The sequence below is a fragment of the Drosophila gunungcola genome (genome assembly GCF_025200985.1).
Source record: "Drosophila gunungcola strain Sukarami chromosome 2R unlocalized genomic scaffold, Dgunungcola_SK_2 000004F, whole genome shotgun sequence".
Classification (NCBI taxonomy): Eukaryota; Metazoa; Arthropoda; class Insecta; order Diptera; family Drosophilidae; genus Drosophila; species Drosophila gunungcola.
In genome coordinates, this window is record NW_026453167.1 from 920,784 (window position 1) to 938,750 (window position 17,967).

At 38.8% G+C, this 17,967-nt stretch overlaps 3 protein-coding genes across 3 annotated transcripts; 1 reads left to right on the forward strand and 2 right to left on the reverse strand.

Moving 5' to 3' along the window:
* Positions 1-7,478: 7,478 nt before the first annotated feature.
* Positions 7,479-9,802, reverse strand: LOC128253764 (protein 5NUC). The gene is given in 7 exon segments (XM_052982435.1): positions 7,479-7,745; positions 7,748-8,074; positions 8,122-8,425; positions 8,481-8,757; positions 8,936-9,192; positions 9,245-9,386; positions 9,457-9,802. Coding segments are annotated over 7 exon segments (1,740 nt in total). The 5' UTR covers positions 9,651-9,802; the 3' UTR covers positions 7,479-7,506.
* Positions 9,803-10,026: 224 nt separating this feature from the next.
* LOC128254087 (protein 5NUC) lies at positions 10,027-13,922 on the reverse strand. The gene is given in 8 exon segments (XM_052982901.1): positions 10,027-10,233; positions 10,235-10,722; positions 10,818-11,118; positions 11,403-11,679; positions 11,737-11,993; positions 12,053-12,203; positions 12,342-12,571; positions 13,656-13,922. Coding segments are annotated over 7 exon segments (1,764 nt in total). The 5' UTR covers positions 13,656-13,922; the 3' UTR covers positions 10,027-10,173.
* A 1,185-nt stretch (positions 13,923-15,107) lies between these two features.
* Positions 15,108-17,536, forward strand: LOC128254012 (complement factor D). The gene is made up of 8 exons (XM_052982777.1): positions 15,108-15,320; positions 15,379-15,424; positions 15,651-15,796; positions 15,850-16,404; positions 16,754-16,802; positions 16,862-16,998; positions 17,057-17,206; positions 17,526-17,536. Exons 1-8 carry the CDS (start codon positions 15,113-15,115, stop codon positions 17,534-17,536), a joined length of 1,302 nt encoding a protein of 433 aa, XP_052838737.1. The 5' UTR covers positions 15,108-15,112.
* The last annotated feature ends 431 nt before the right edge of the window (positions 17,537-17,967 follow it).

Below are 17,967 nucleotides of genomic sequence, written 5' to 3' on the forward strand. Positions count from 1 at the left end.
GTCGGCTGGTGCCGAAAGCAGTTAGCTTAAGAAGGAAATTGCTGGCTGTAAACGGGAAAAGACCGTGGAAAAGAAAAGAAAAAAAATTTAAAGAAAGACAAAATAGCCGAATCGGACAGAACCAACTATTTGCTTATTTCATGGATGTGATTGGAAATTGGCCTCGCTCTGCGTGTGTATATGTGAATGTGTGTGCGAGTTCTTCCTGTTGGCCATGGTGTATGTGAGCCGAAGTCAGTGCTAGACAAAGAGCGCAATAAACCAAAGGCACACAAAAGCGGGCTCAAACCGAAATATCAGTGTACTGGAAAAATTGTTGTGTGGTTTAAAATTAAATTTAAACAAATTTAAGATCCATTTAAAATTTTGATGTAACAATAAACAATTTTTTATGTAAAACAATTTAAAAAGAAGTTCCGATGAATATTTAAGCTTTCGATTTTTAATAACATATTATAGCCTCAAAAAGCCTTAAGAAAACTATTTAAAAAAGTTCCTATGCCTACATTAAAATTTTGCAATGAGGTTCCATAACTCGCACAAGTTTTATTGGGTATATAACATGTAGCCTATTAGTAAATGTATCTCATCTGGATAGCTATTGAAATCCCTTTTAACCGAAAGTTCATCAGAACTCGGTTGGAATTCGATTGGAAGTTTAACTTTAAAGTTCGAGCTGTATCGAACGACAGTTTTTCAAAAATTCGAAATTTTAGGATTGAAAAGTGAACCTGATATTTTTTCCAGTGCCTACTAACACCTATAAACTCGACTGCACGTCGCCGTCATCATTCCAATGGGAGTCGGCTGCGCTGTCGACGTTGGCGTCCTCGGAGTCATCGTGTCCATTGTTAGTTTTATTCTTTCTCCCACAACGACGCTTTGGTTTTAGGTTCTTTCTGCTCTTTCTTCGTCTTCGCTACAGTCTTACCTGTAGGGCTCGCTGCACGTTCTTCCCCCTCCTGTCAAACCCCCCTTTGCAGACCTCTCCTTCCAACCCCTTTCCACTTCCATGAACCCAACGCAATGTGGTTCCATTTCCATTAATTTGGTACGCTATCGCGACGAAGAGTCGCCCGTGGAAGTAGCCGCTTTCTGCGGTTTTCAGTTGGTTCTTTTACTTATTTTTGCTGGAAGCGTGTAAATGTAATAATGATCGTCTGCTTTGCATTTTGACAATATTTCTTTTCTGCGGGTGCCAGCCGCAAAACACGAACATACACTCCCTCTTTTTTCCACCTCCGTCCACCAAAAAAATATGATAAATGTGTGCATGTGTAATTAAAGGCATCTTCTTGGCTTCTCTTTCTCTGTATTTGGCTTCTGGCTTGGAGATTTCTAATTAACCTTAGAACACGGAGAAGGATAAATATTGGTTTAATGATTATTAATAACCGAAAGTTTTAAGTGGCTTAAAGAAAATTAGCCACCAATTAGAAACGTAAGGCTGGGGGAGGACTTTACACGGGAAAAACATCAGACTAAAGGTATTTTTTCATAAGGTTCTCTATTTTATGAAACTTTTTGGACAAATCAGCTATTTCAAATCTAGGAAACTTATCTTTATATTTCAATTAAATGAATGGCACTATTTTACTTACAAGTAATTCCTTACTCATATCTTTTTTATTCCATTTGCACATTAACACGTCTTTACATAACACATAAACTGCTTATGTTCTTGATTATATATGATGTATCGGTCATTGTGGTTATTCAATTAAAATTCATAGTTGTTAAACCAAGAGTTAGTTTCAAGATACAGTTTTCGCTGTTTATAAATACCAACTTGGTACCGATAATTTATCCCTGTTTCAACGGCTTGTGGAGTACTCCCATCTTGCCTTTATCACTCTTATTTACTTCTGGCATAATTCTAGCTTAACCAATAGTTAATCCAATTGGTCACATCGCCCGATCGACGGGCGCAGGCTATAATTATGTACGCGTTCGGCTAAACTTAATAATGGCCAAGTGATTAACAGTCATGGGAAATGAATTGCCCGCAATTTCCCAGTTGGATGGTGAAGGATGTGAAGGATTGTGGTTCTGTGGATGGCGGATCGGTGGTTTGGGTGGTGCAGCTAAGCAGCTAAAAACCTGTGCGTGCCCGTTGCAATCGAAAATTCTATCGCAAGTACAACGCACCGAGATTTTGGCCCTTCGTTCGGGTCTGCTTTTTATTGGTAAAACTGCCGCCGGGTGGACGCCAACTTTGACTTTGGCTGCGGCTGCGACGCACATTGAAGCTTAATGTGACCGACGCTGCTGCTAGTTGGTCTCCTTGCAATCTGGATTTGCCAAAAGGGGGCGGAGGGGTTGGGGCGGCTATTGGATGGCCTTCGCCTTTAACAGCATTCATCCATCTATACTCGCGGCTGCCGCTGCTTCTTCTTAGCTTGATCTTCTGATCCTCACCATTTGTATTTGTGTGTGGTGTTGCACTGGCAGAAACATATATATTATGCACTTAAGTTTCATATAAATTCACTGGAATTTCTAGAAAAAAAAAAAAAAATCTTTTAACTAATACATATTCACAGCCTAAAAGCTTCTTTTCTTATAATAAGATAATTCAGAACATTGTGCATTTTTCTAAAAAAAACGACTGAATAATCTAAATAAAATAAATGATAATTTCTAATTTAAATATTAAGGTAATTTTTACATTTTCAATGTAAATATTTTTGTTTTGAATGTAAATTTTCCAGTGCAATCAGTCTATTAAACATTATCAATCCTACTATGCGTAGTTTTTTCTTGTGTATATGTGTTCCTGGCGTCGTCGACGTCGTCTTCTTCTTCTGCTTCTGGCCGCCTCCCCCTACTCTTCCTCTTCCTGCCCCACCTCCTGTTCCCATTTCATTGCTAGTTGCTGTTGCTGTTCTTGTTCCTGTTGCTTGTTGTTTTTGGTCTAAAAATAAACTCGGCATCAGATTGAGGAATTTAATTCGCCTTTTGGTAGAAATCCTCGACTTTGGTTTTTGCCAACGGACTTTGGTTGCCTCTTTGGCTTTTCCCCTCCTCCTACTCTTCCTCCTTTTCCTTCTCCTTTTTCACCTCTCATTTTGTCCTCTTTGCTCCGCTTCGCCCCTAGGTGCGTGAGTGTGTGTATTAGTGAGTCGGTGTGTGTTGCTCCTGTGTATCCACATCCATTTTAGCGTCAAGTTTAGCGATGATGCTGATGATGACGACATGGACAAGGCATCTAGCTTAAAGTATACATTAAGAAAAATAGATTTAAAATCTATAAGAAAATATAAAAACTAATTACAAAGCTCAATTTAGACAGAAATTTATAATCTTTCTAAGAAAACTCTCCGAATTTGGAGATCTCCAACAAACTAGACTAATTAGAATTAATTTTGTTTATCTTATGGAAAATGTACACATTCATATCGGTATAATTTAGATTTTTTTCTGTGTAGAAGCACAATAATCTATAAAAAAATATACAATCAAATAAACATGTTCATAAAAGATAGATCTTTTAAACAATCTTTCTAAAATAAACATATAAATTTTTAAATTCCCACAAAGTAGACCAAGGTAATTTTAATTTCGGTTAACGTTATGGAAATAATCTATATCAAAACAATTTGAAGCACCTATTTTTTTCTGTGTAGAATACCAACAAGGAGTAAAAGAACCGAGTTAAATCACTAATGCACACTTTTTCCGCTTGGGATCAAAGGATTAATGTGAATCGGGTTTCGCGGCTTGAGAAATGACACTGAGATATTCTTTAGAGGCTGACATCGCACATTTCCACTTGCCTGCGTTTTAATTAGAATATCTTTCTGATCGTATAGCTCAAGTGGCTTTTGGTGTGTGTCCTTGGCGGTACAAAGGTCATCAGCATTTGCCACGGAGGTCACATCGAGCACACACACATACATATCACAGATATCACAGAACTGTCGTGAGGGCCCAGCCCACAAAATAGCAGGAACATGACCAGCAAACCGATCAGGACCCACCCAACCCAATCCCAATCCAATCCCATCCGATCGGATCCTAGACCATCTTAACCTAACCCCTCCGTTCATGCATAAATTCATGCTCGATTTATACTCCCCCTTTCGACTGCCATGAGTCATGTGCATTTATAATAAACTTATTAAAATATGCACAAATGAATGCCAGGGATTCAATAAATGTTTTCCAGCTCTTTCGTTTGCGAAATTATAGAGAAGGCTGGGCATATAAGACTAGGATGACCCGGAAAAAGAACAACCGGAATCGGGTTAGTCCTAAAAGTTATACTTTAAGATTTTATATTTTTCAAAAAACTTAAAACCAAACAAATATTTTTGATAAGAAATTATAAACTTTTATTCTCGTTCACCCGATTTTTTAGTTCTCCCACAAACAAACTGGGGATTTGAAACAAGAAAAAAAGGTGACAATAGATCAATGAGTGTTCTTCTATAAAAACTTGAAATAGCTCAGGGATTTGATCAGAAACGGGTTAGACTTAAAAGGGTTTCCTTGAAAATCTAAGATTCCAAAAATTAAAAACCAATTTAATTTAAGCCAAAATGTGCAAGGGAAAATTGAAAATTGTTAGCCAGGTTCACATGATTTTTTAATTTCCCCAAAGAAAATGGCCTTTCAAATCATTATTTGGACCAGAGAAAACAAGGTAACCCAATGATCCTCCCACCTCGAAATCGCAATTGGCCTTCTTCGTCTGATTTTTGCCCGTTCGCCTTGACCATAGCCATATCAACGGTAAATAATTTCGATCACAGAGCAATGAAGCTGAAACAAAACGAAACGAGAAACGAAACTAAATGAGCATTGGCCGGAGGATGGGGATTTGAGATGGCTAACTGGCAATCAAACCGGAGAAGGAGGAGGTAAAATTGGGGACAACGAAGAGGTCCATGGAGGAGGAGCTGCTCTTCCTTCGGCTGTTGCTGTTGCTGTTTGCTGTTGCTTCACGTCATTTCAGATTCCATGTCAAAAGGTGAAGCCAATTCAACGTTTCTGGCGAACTGGGCAACAAAATCACGACCGAAACTGAAAAAAAAAAGCACAACAACAGGAATAAATGGCAACAATGGCAAACCTAACCGCATCAACACGAAAATCACATCTCTGCGGGCTTCTCTCCGATGATTTCCACTAATTTGTGAGTCGCGCAACTCATTGACCCATGCATGATCTGCTTCCAGTTCCATTTCCCCATGTCTCAATTCGATATAGAACATAGAACAGATGCCAGATGCCAGATACCAGATACCAGATACCCGGATTGCTGGTAATGCCCGAATGCCCGAACAAATGGCGCGCGATCTTCTCTATGGTATATTCTCATGTCGCTAATACGGCCATTAGACCTAAACGGTTTGGAACTTGAACTTAAAGAGGTGGAGGTGGAACACTAAGCAGGAAACCAAGAAGCATTCTTAATGAAGGGAATCAAATAGAAATGAAAGAAAGACGGAAGTAGACTTTTATGTGCAGACACATCGGCCTGGCCAAGATTATGGCCAAGTTAGAAGACGGGCAGTGAGTGGGGTTCATTTGCGAAATTGAAATGCCACTGCCAACCTCCATGCGGGTGTGGATGTGGATGTGGCTGCGGATGCGGATAGTGTGGGTAGATGGGTTCAAGAACCTTTCTGAGCCATGACTAACCGAATGACTGATAGACGAGTACGAGTACCAGGTGCCGACTGTAGCGTGGTGCCGCTCAAAATAAAAAAGTGCCCGATTCTGCACTTGACCGCTGTCCGAACCCAGACGCGGTATACGGGGCCACATAATTACATGCCAGCTCCCGCTGACCCGCCCCCTTTTCCCACCCCTCCACCCTTTTCCAACCACACAGAGAAAATACTGGGGAATTTCCACTCATGTTGGCTGTCTAACTTTTTTACAGCCCTAGCCTCTTCTCAACAATTTAATTTGGCTTTATTTTTAATTTTACAAATGTTACTTAGCCATTGCAGATTAAAATTAATTTATACATTTAAATTTATTTCTGGCACTCTTTAGGGACAACTCACTGGAAATCAGGGAAATTTTATTAAGGTACTTGGTACTGGCAAATTTGGTCTCATGTTCAAAGGTTTATTTTTCTACACATTTTCATTTTGGTTAAAACCCATTAAAAGTAAATGACTCTTTTGTTATTTAAACATATGCAATTAAGCCAAAGCTTTTAAATGTTTGTAGATTTAATAATTATAGAATCAAAATTTTATTATATTCGAATCTTTTCCCCCAGTGTACTCATTTCTGTGGCCAAATACCGACAGCAGATTGTGTTTGTGTCGCCTACGATCGAGTTGGGCATGGATGTGGACGCGGATGTGGATGTGGATGCAATGTGTGTTCATATCCATGATGTGTATGTGCTTCTCACGACTGCAGAAGCCTGGAGCTGAAGCTAGAGCTGGAGATGGAGCTTGGATCTGAAGCTGGAACACGCCGCCAGTAGCAGACATTGGGGCCAAAGCCAAAGCCAAATTTAAGAGGAAATGGCTCTCCAATGAAGAATCGAGGGGAAAGTAAGTTGCAGGGGAGGCAAACACGAGCTTGATGACTATTATGTGGGCAGAGGTCGGCGGGGTCGGTGCTGTGCCGTGAACTTCTCATGAAAAGCCTAACCATGGGGAATTTAATAGTGCTTAGCACCAGCATAAGACACCAGAGAACGAGACCAGAAGCCCGGAGACTCTAGACTCTAAACTACAGACAACAGACCCAAGGCAGAGTTACAGATACAGATACAAATGCCGATTGGTAGCCTTCATTTGGCAGTCAATTACGGAAAAGCACAGAAGTGGAGTCATGCTGGTAGCACCTGGCCATATGAATACGGCCAAAGGCACTCACTGATCAGTCAAAGTCTGTAATGCTGTTGAAATTGAGTTTGCTTAAAATTTGTACATGGAAATATAGCAGGACTCTTTAGGCTTCTTCTGTGCATTTCGAAACTCAGTTTGAGGTGTAATTAAGTAATAAAACCACAATCCTTCCAATGAACTCAAGCAATTCAAAGCCCCAAAGCTAAGCGCTCAAAGATTGACATAACTATTGAAGCTAGTCCAGACTCACCAATATGTATAAATTAGAATAAAACAATAGAGAACTTAACAAAAATAGTTAAGACACCATTCCGAAACTCAGTATTTAAATGTTATATCTATATACTTAAACCCATTATTCAATCAATTGAAAAGCTCAAAAGCACTTTGATATTAATAAAATTAATAGTTAGCACTAATTATTTAAGTAACTCAATAGCTCGAAAACTAAGCGAGCAAAATATAAAAATAACTTATAAAGCTAATCTAGACCCACTAATGTGTATAAATCAGAGCTCAGACACATTTGATTATATGGGAAAGGTCACTACCTCACAACAGACTTAATCACTGATCTGTGTTCTAAGCGATTACGCAATGGGTAAAAACAGAAAGCGAATGCTAATGATAATGATGCCCCTTGGAGACGAAGACGGGTTTCTTTTCCATTTCGCAGACTCGACATTTACTCGAAAAGGCGGCGATGAAAGTACAAAAAGCTGAGTAGCAGGAGGGGTTCAATTAGCAAGCTAGAACCCGAGTTGTCCAACTGCTTCTCCTGCAGCATTTGACGATCCTCCCGCTCCGGATAGACGACCTTGTGCTCCTGCAGATACCGGATAAGTGCATTGCGGTCGAGAAGGGTCATGTTTTGCACTTCCGGTCGCTTGTCATCGATGAAACTGTAGCCCTCGCCGCCGTTAGCAAAAAAGAGGTGAGTACCACGCCGTAGTACTTGTCGGTTTCAACTTTCTCATAATGCGGAATCTGGCAGTCGGAGCACAGGGCCTTGATCTCTGTGATCCTTTCGCCATTGGGTCGGCTGTGGTTAAACTTCAGACGAAGTCCCGAAACCTGAAGGAAGGCACCCGTAACCCGCTTGCTCCGCAATTGGAGAGAGTGTTCCAGGGCCTTCATGAGTTGAGTGCCACTGATCCGAGTGAAGAACATGTCGTGGCTGAACGGAAGTACAGTCACCACATCGGCCTCTGTGATGGCACCCGTTTCCCCGGGTTCCACCGAAGCTCTAATGGCTAATTCCAATTTAAAAATCATTAATCCTCAAGACTCAATCACTTACCCCCTGCATTAATGAGTCCTATGGGTGCATCTGTCCAAGAGCTTCGGTCCGTCATGGTTTCCAGCACACGGGCATAGACGAAGCTATCCGCTATGATGTTACCAAAATTGCACTCCCCCAGACCGCAGCTTCTCCTATCGCCATTCAGATAAACCGAAGTTGTGCCCACTACATGGCGCTCCATGTCGTCGATCACCCCGCGATTCTGATCGAGAAAATTCTGCACATCTTTTCGGGGCTGAAAGCGGTTGTCCAATAAAATGGGTTTTCCCTTGAAACTCAGCAGATTACCACCATTGTCGAACTGAAAAACAGGCAGAGCTTGGTATAATAATAAGATTTCGATTTTAGGACCATACTTCCAGCGAAAGGTTGCCAAGATATTTGGTATAGGCATAGGCCTGAACCACAGGCACCTTTCGGCCATTAGGCTTCACCACTATTGTGGGATAGGCACCTTCGGGCACATCATTACTCGGAGCCTTTCCAGTGTACAGAAATGTGTGCGATTGACCGCCCACCACTACATCCACATCTGGACAACGCTTGGCTATATCCTTATCCTTTTCATAGCCCGAATGACCCAAAGCAATGATGATATTGACTCCCTGGTCCACCAGCTTCTTGGTTTCCTTGCTAAAAAAGGAGCGAGGAACTAAGTGTTAATAAATTATTATATTAGTTTAAATTATGTATAGATGTATAAAATATGTAATATTACATTTTATTGTTTTAATTGAAACACAGAGCTTGATCGGGCAAAAACCCATCACAATATAAGATTTATACTTCATAATATAATAATATTGCTTACTTTATAGCGGGCACCTCCTGTTTGAAGATCACATTATTGGGCTGAGTGCGTTCCTTGGTGTCCGGCCTTATATAACCCACAATGCCAATCTTACGTTTAAACTTTGTGATCACAGTGGAGGTTGCTAACATAGTTTTCTTCGCCAGTTTGGGTTCCCTGTCCAAGTTAATATTGCAGCTTACCAACGGGAAATTAATAATATCCAGAAATTCTCCCAGGGCGTCAGTTCCATCATCAAACTCATGAACTCCCAGGGTCTGTGGGAGGTTTTTTACCCCAAAACCTTGAAAATAACTGAGTTATATCTACCATGACATCGGGTGCCAACATATTTAGCATTTGGGCCACCATCTTTCCACGGTAAACTGAAAACCAGGGAGTTCCCTGGAAGGAATCGCCGCCGTTTAAATAGAGAACCGGATCAGTGCTCGACTTCCTAGCCTCCTTCACCCTAAAAAAAAAAAATTCAAAAATGTATCATTAGGAGAATTTATTAAAAACATTGTCCTATAGAAACTTACACACTGGCCACGCGTCCAAATCCTCCAAAGCAGAGACCATTCTTATTGTCGCCGGACTTACATTTTCCACCTTTAATCGAAATGGGGTCATACCAGGACTGCATATCGTTGGTGTGTAGCAGGGTCAACTTGAAACCACTGATCACACTCAGAAAGGTGAGGATCATCAAATGGATCAGAGCAAAACTGAACATTTTACCGAAATTAAAAATGTACAGACAAATTTGAAAAATAAGCAAAAGAAACCTCTGAACTGTTGTCTGGAAATGCCTACTTTTGGGAGTGCCGAGAGGTCACTTTTGGGTTCCCCTAGAACTATGCTTCATTCTATTGAAACCACTGTCTTCTTTTATACAGAACTTCAAATTTAACGGAAAAACACTTTTCCTTGTCATTTATTAAAACTTCAGGATTTATTTTATGTGGCACCTTGACTTTTATTTCATTACACATTACACAAACGTTAAAAACTACTTCTTATTAATCAAAGCTGGTCATTTATAATAATTTTACGATCTATCTTAAGTTAAGAATTTTTATCAGGAGCAGAGTATTAAAATAAATCAAAAATCACTTTTCAAATACAAATTTCTTGTTATTTATTAAAACTTCGAGGCTTATTTTATGTGGCACCCTGACTTTTACCCAACATTATACAAACATTAATGGTTAAAAACTACTTTTAAAGAATCAAACTGCGTTTTTTGATAACTTACTCTAGTTAAGAATTTTCACCAGAAGGGAGGAGATAAGGAGAAGAACTGCCGAGCCCATTAGGCCTACTGGCTGAATTTATGAAAATAATGCGACCCTCAATCTCGGGATAAACATACTCTCTCTGCTTCAGATATTGGGAAACTGCTGCCTTGTCGTCATTCTGTAAACGTTGTGGGGTGTGAACTGAATCTTTGAACAGATGACCATCTCCTCCATCCAACAAGAACTCTCCGAGAACAACATTGTAGGTGGCTGTGTCGTTCAGATCGCTGTAGGTGGGAACTCGACAGGCGGCACATCGAACCTGCACGGAGACCACGCGGTGACCCTCGGGCTGGCTGGGATTGAAGACCACATGGATGCCGGACACCTGCAGGAAGCCCCCATCCGAGTCCTTGCCCCTCAAGGCAGCTCCATGCTCCAGAGCTCGTCTTAGGGATTTTCCCGTCATGGGCATCACAAAGAGATCATTGCCCCAGGGCAGAACGGAAAGGATATCGCTGTCGGTGATGGAGCCATCGGATCGCTTTTCAATGGAGCTACGAATGCCTGAAAAATACAAAAAGTGTTGTTGTTTAATGAAACTACCCTAATTTTGTTTCAAAATGAAGGAATTCTGTTTTCTGGGTGTATGCATCTCTTACCTCCTCCCTGCATTATGGAAATGGCAGCATCTGTCCAGAAATCGCCACCCTGGTTCTCCATAGCCCGACTAAATACCATTGCATCGGCTACCAGATTGCCCAGGTTGCATTCCTTTGCCCGGCAAAACTCCTTGCGTCCCTCCAGATAAACCTTCGTGTGTCCGGTGACCGACTTCTCCAGTCTGGTGACATTCGGACGATATTCCTCCAGCAGATCCAGGAGATCCTGCTCCTGAGCCACTGAAGCGTTCAGCAGGATGGGAGCACCATCCCATTTAATGAGGTTACCCTCAGAATCAAACTAGAAATACGATATTACCATAAACATTTAAAAAAATGAATTAAAAGATGGAAGATGGTTTGCTCGTTCTTAAGCACGTTCCTCACACAACTCATGTTTTTAAAGTCGGTGCTCCTCGTAAGTTAAAAACTATATTTCTGTACAAAATAAACGAGGTAACGCTAAAGAATTTATTTTTTTCAAATTTATTTAATTTAATAATAACATTTTAACCAAAAAATCAATTCTAAGACTTTTCCACTTTAAGAATATATATAAGTGTTTTTGTATTACATAGATCTTACCTGCAAATGAAGTTTTCCCAGATACTTGGTATAGGCATAGGCCTGCACCACGGGAACCTCCTTGCCGCTCTTCTGCTTGACCATCGTGGGATAGGGACCATCGATGTGTTCCGCATTCGGCTGGGCACCGGAGTAGAGAAAGGTGTTCGTGTGACCACCAATCACGAGGTCCACCTCCGGACAGTTCTCGGCTATCTCCTGGTCCTTCAAATAACCCGAGTGACCCAGGGCGATGATGATTTTGATGCCCTGGGCCTTCAGTTTCTTGGCCTCAGCACTGGGCAATAGATTTAAGGGATTAGCTCAAGGTGGTTGAGGCTATTCAGCCACTTACTTGATGGACTCCACTTCCTCGTTGAACTCCACATCCATATTTAGAGTAAGTTTTTTGGTATCTGGGGTCAAATAACCAATGACTCCTATCTTAGTGCCATTGGTCTCGAGAATGGCAGAGTGGGCCAAGTGCTTGGTGGCCTTTAGCTGGGGAACCTTGCTGAGATCGAGGTTACAGGCCAGTACCGGGAAATTGACCTCGTTAAGGAAGGGTATCAGCCCCTCAACCCTTTCATCAAATTCGTGGTTGCCCAGGGACTATAAATTAAAGACTATATTAGTTATTATTCCCCGAGAAAAAGGAAGAGTAGACCTACTATAGCATCTGGTTCCAACTTATTAAGAAAAGCACTGGCAATCTTGTCCTTATATATAGTAAACCAAGCGGTTCCAGTGTAGGTATCACCAGCGTTTAGATACAGAACTGCAGTTCCACCTTCCTTCGCCTCCTTGCGATATTTCCGAACCCTAAAAAAGGGGAATTCATTTAGTTAATTTTTTAAAATATAAGCAAAAAAATATTTAAATTAAGAATGAATAATTTGGAATTTCCACGCAATTCTTGTACCGCTATAGGAACTCTGTTAGTTCGTTTTGCCAACTTACTCATAGGCCACCCTGGCGAATCCTCCATAGCATTTATTTGTATCTGCATCCTCCTTGGAGCAAATACCACTACTCACACTCGTCTGCTCGAATCGGGCGTGCATATCATTATTATGCAGGATTATAAACTCGGTGGCCACTTTTGAATGGGTTGATATGGGATTTGCTTTGGTTCCAGTCCAGTGAACCAAAAGGATCACAATAATCCCGGCGAACCAGCACCTCTGCATCTTTAATTCGATCGGTAATGACAGTTGAGATTTTAATTAGCTCTCGAATAGCTCATCCATAAACATTTGAAAAGTATATCGCTACTATCTTTATGGATCCCTAATAGCTTTAATTGCTTTGCGACAGAAATTACAAACTTTTACAGTCAGCCATATCATTGTCTTGATTAAGTACTTTACTCAAAGCTTTAATGTTTTATTTCCAGACAAGGTTTTGCATTTTTTTCCAGAAATAAATTCGCCAATTGGAACACTCACTGTCTAAACAAACAATAGATATAACAATTATTCAAGTGGCAAACAGAACTTCATGTTTGGTTTCTAGTTTTCCTCAGCAGCAGCGCTTTATTTGCAAATGAATTTCTAAAAAATATTAATGATAAACATATCTTGTTCGCTCCACACTGCTCACAAGTGAAAAATGATCTCTCCAAATGCGTCAAAACAGAATTCAAAGCAGAAACAAATGCGAAAATAACAATACAATTAACTCAAGCGTAATGTCGCTCCGCACATATCCACATATTAAACCTAATTAATTTGCTTATAAAGCAAAAAGATCACTTGAAGCGACAGTGTTTGGATCATATGAAAAACCCCCACAGTGAGCGACACAACATTTCGCACAGTTTATTAAATAGCCATTTGAGAAGAAAGTTTAAAAAAAAATTTGCGATGATCTCCATTCCGAATTGGAAAAACTGCACATGCAGCTGGGCAGAAAAACAGTGAGCTGTCAGAATCCCGAAAAAGCTAAACAAATAAAACTGAACTCATAAATCGTGCACGCTTCTTTGAGATACTTTCACACCCAAGCGTATTTACACAAAATTAATGATTTCAGTAATTGCCAAAAATTGTACGCTCATTTGCAAAATTGAAAAATTCATATGTAAAAACCGAATATACATATATATTTATTTGGCATTTATAACTGGAATTTTTGTATGTATGCTTGGAAGTTTGACTGCATTTTGTAAATTTCTTTATGCGTTTAAATAAAAGTTGATTTAACATGTCTGCAACAGCTTTTCGTAGAAACACAAACAAAACTTAAATCCAGTTTCAGATTAATAAGCCGCACCTTATTCCAGAAAGTAAAACTCTTGGGGAATCACCAAATATGATTAATGAGTATTGTTCCTATTAAATAATAAAAAACTCAACATTCTTCCGGGAAAAAACCAAACTCTCAATGAAGTTTATCAGCACTTGTGACACCTTTTTGGCCCCTAATGACTAATTATTGCTACCAACGAACAGTAATAAAAGTTAATTGGGTTCTGCAGTTGACAGAACTCGAATCACGATCAGTTCCAGCTGCACAATAGCTTTTTGCGCTGCCAACTTATACAACCTTTGCCACCGATGTCTATAATCGCACTGACTTCTCCTTCAATTTCAATTTCTGCGGTCGCATTCGCATTTGCAGTCGCGTGTTCTGCCGCAGCGCTGCCCGTATTATTATTATAAATTATTTTTATATAGAATTTATTTGCCGGCACATGGGAGCATGTTCCACACATGGAGTGGAGAATGAGTGTCACGAGTAACCGGCAAAACAGCATCTCAACTGTAGTCTGCAGGTGAGATTCTCTCCAAAAAAGTCAGCACTCTCTGCGATTTCGCTACGTATACGTAACGTAAAGCAACTTATCGCACGGATTGAAGGCTTCACCGGCAAATGTGTTATCATCTGAAAAACAATAAATCAAGTCCAGACAAAATACACTACACAGTTCTTATTAAAAAAAACACTGATACATATACAATAATAATAATACATATACATATTTCAAATAAATTTCTGGAAATCAAAATTAAGTATTGCGTGTTCCATTATACACTTGGACAAAATATTTTTTTTCAGTGTGTAGTAAGTCAAGTAAAAAAAAACAAATAAATCCTTAAGTTAAGATAAAGCATTTATGTACTAAAAATTTAATCTTAACCAAAAACAAATTAACCCAAAAGTCCCATATGAAAATGTTTTAATTTATAGTTCAATTTTAAATTTTTTACAAATACTAAACAAATAAATCATAAGATCGAAGAATAAACATTTTCAGTTGTGAGTCAATTTAAATATAATGCCAACTCCAATCGGGGTTTATTTTAGTTATCTCCAGTTTAATGACTCAAATAAAATAAAGTAAAGCATGCGGGCAAAAAACCTAATTATAAATGCACACTTGCACTGGAGGGAAACTGAGATGTGTGATCCAAATATACTTGCAGAATGCAAGCTATAATTCCCTGCCAACATAAGGCATAGTTAATGTATAAAAACCAATGATAGATTTAAATGGTTAATTTATTACAAAATAAATATATTTTAAAAACAGAGAAAAACAATGATAGTAGTATGTTTTAGTTTTTTTTTTTTGTTATTAATTATTATGTAATAAAAAAATAAAAATTTGTGTGAACAAACGCAAATTTTTTAAGAAGTACTAAAAAGACGTAGACAACAATTAAATCGCGCCTGCGATAAGAGTAATCTCAGACGCGGAGTATCATTTCTGATTCGTACGCCTTGAAATGCAGTCAAATTTCGCGGTGATTTTTGTGTGCACATTATTGTTTTGTCAAAAGGGCTTTTCCCAGTTTCTGGAGGAGCCCTGCGGCACAAGCTCTTTGGGAATTAAAATTTTCGGTGGCAATAACGCAAGAGAACAAGCTGCTATTTATATGGCAGTAATCAAAAACTCCAGCCATTTTCTTTGTGGCGGCACCGTGATTGACACAAGTTTGTTCCACAATAATACAATATAAAAACGGTGATAATAAGATACATATTATTTCAGGTTTTATTTTAACTGCTGCTCATTGCATGGAGGATCCTAACGACCTGTAAGTACCATCAAAACTTATGTATATTGGTCTCTCGATTTTTAGAAATTCTACTTAAATTTGTAGGTATTGTCACTTTTATAAAATAAAGGAACATATACAATCGAAAAATGTATTAGAAAATCGACATAGCTTCATTGTTTTTAACAAATATATCAGAAGACAAAGAAATTGACTTCCTATCTTGTTTCGACATAATTTGTGCTAATATTTATATTAATTATAGATTTGTATCGTTGGGAGCATACAATAAAAGTGCTCCGACAGCTGAGTTTCAAGTCGTCCAAAGAATAAAGCACCCCGAGTTCAACCCCCACGCTATCACCAATGACATAGGACTTCTAAAGCTGTCGCCCACAATCGTCTACCAATGTAAGAGGAAAGTTTGGAGTCTTTAAAACATTTTTTAATGCATTTCTCCGCAGTTAACATTCGACCAGTGTGCATTTTGAAGGACAAGAGCATTAAGCAGCAAGTGGAGAACGTGCTGAATTTTGAAGTTTTTGGATGGGGAAAAACCGAGTCTGGCACGGATAGCGAAGTACTGAAATCCCTAACACTCAGACGAAGAAGTCGATCAGAGTGCGAAAAGATGGCTGGGTCTCAAAGTTTGAATCAGATCTGTGCTCAGGGAAACGGTGGAGATGCCTGTGTTGGCGATTCCGGTGGGCCTCTCATCGTAAGGCTAAACAACGGCCTCGACACTCAGCTCGGAATCGTGAGCTACGGCAGAATTGCATGCGATGGTCTAGGAGTATATACCGATGTAACCAGTTATATCGACTGGATTGTGGATAGTATAAGAAGCAATGCGGATCCTGTGGACGCCGATCAGTCCAATTTTGGAATTCAAAACCGCAAACTAGCAGTGCCACAGATTTGGTTGCATGAAAACTGCGGCGGTAACACCGTGCTATCAAACTTACGGGCCACCATCTATGGACTTCGTTTCAGGACCGAGGGCGTCTTGATCACAGAACGTAAGTTTATATAGACATACATAAAAAATATTTATATAAGTTGGTGGTCAATTAGATATTTATTTAATATTAAGAACTAAAACCTATGTGAAGAGTATGAAGTTGATATACAATTTTATTCAAATTTTGTTATTGAATCTATATGCTTTTTTTTTTGTTTCGAGATGCTACGAAAAAAATGTTTAATATTTATGACAAAAAACTAGTTTAAATATGAACAATTTTTCGTTGGCTATATATAATAATAATGCATGAAAATATTAAATTAAAGTGGATGTTTTAACCATTTTTTTCTAGGCCTATTACAACAGATTTTTTTAATTGAAGAAAAATTCTTTTCTATTTTCAGGGTTTGTTTTGGCAAATGCGCATGGCATGTCAGACAATGCAGCCTCATTGTAAGTAATCGCTGTTAAAGTCACAAAAAAAAAACTCTAAGCTTAATAAATTTTCCCAGAAGTGTGGATGTGATCGGCGGTTCGGGTTCCTTGGGAGAGTATACAGTTCACTCGGTTATCAAGCACCCGATGTATGCCAACTCCCCCAGTAATGACATAGTATTGCTAAAACTGCAACAACCGGTAGTGCAGACAGGTAGGTTATTTCTGGCACAGATCTCTTCTTTCAAAAACTGAATTCCCCTTTTCTGCAGTTGGATCGAAACCGTACTGTATGTTCGGGCAAAACTACATCGAGCAGAATGCCTACCCTGGTCCACCTTTAACTATTTTGGGCAAAAGGCTAACTCAAAATGGCGTAAGATATTATAGCTTCGATGTTGAAAAAATTGATTCCCAAGCATGTGCAAACAAAGTCTGGAACACAATTCATTCAAGTCAACTTTGTGTGCAGGATATCAGCGGAAGGTCAAACGGCTACGGGAAAACTGGCGACATATTGGTAAAAAAAATCAATTATTCGGGCAGGGAACATATCGTTTTGTTAGGTATTATCAGTTATTCAAGGTATAACGTGCACGTTCTTATAAAAATTACGGCTCGTACGGAATGGATCTCACATGTAATTACCCACAATTAACAATAAACACAAGCTTGACATTATTACAAAAAAAATATATATAATGTGAAAATCCAAGTATTTTCTGTTTTTGTCCATTACAGTTTTTAGTTGAAAAAAATTTTGATTTGACCATTTTGGGAATAGTTTCTAACATCTGAAAATTGAATTTAAACAAAAAGCACCCATATTAAATCAAATATTTTTAAAATATTAATATATTTAATATTTTATGATGCATTTTAGATTACATTGTATGTATGTATTATTATATTAAACTTAGTTCAAATTAGCAATTTTGGAATTAATAGTCAGACATTTGCTTTTCCTATTCCATTTTGTTGTCATTTATGACCATAAAATATGGTTAAAAACGATTCAAAACAGAAACTAATATAATTTATATATACTGCAGACTAAAATTCTTAGAATATTCTTAAATTTTAAGACTGATTTCTGGAGAACCAATAAAACATTAGTAATATGACCACTACATTGACGTCAAAATATGAAATCCATTTTGTCTCTCTTTTTAATAAATAAAAA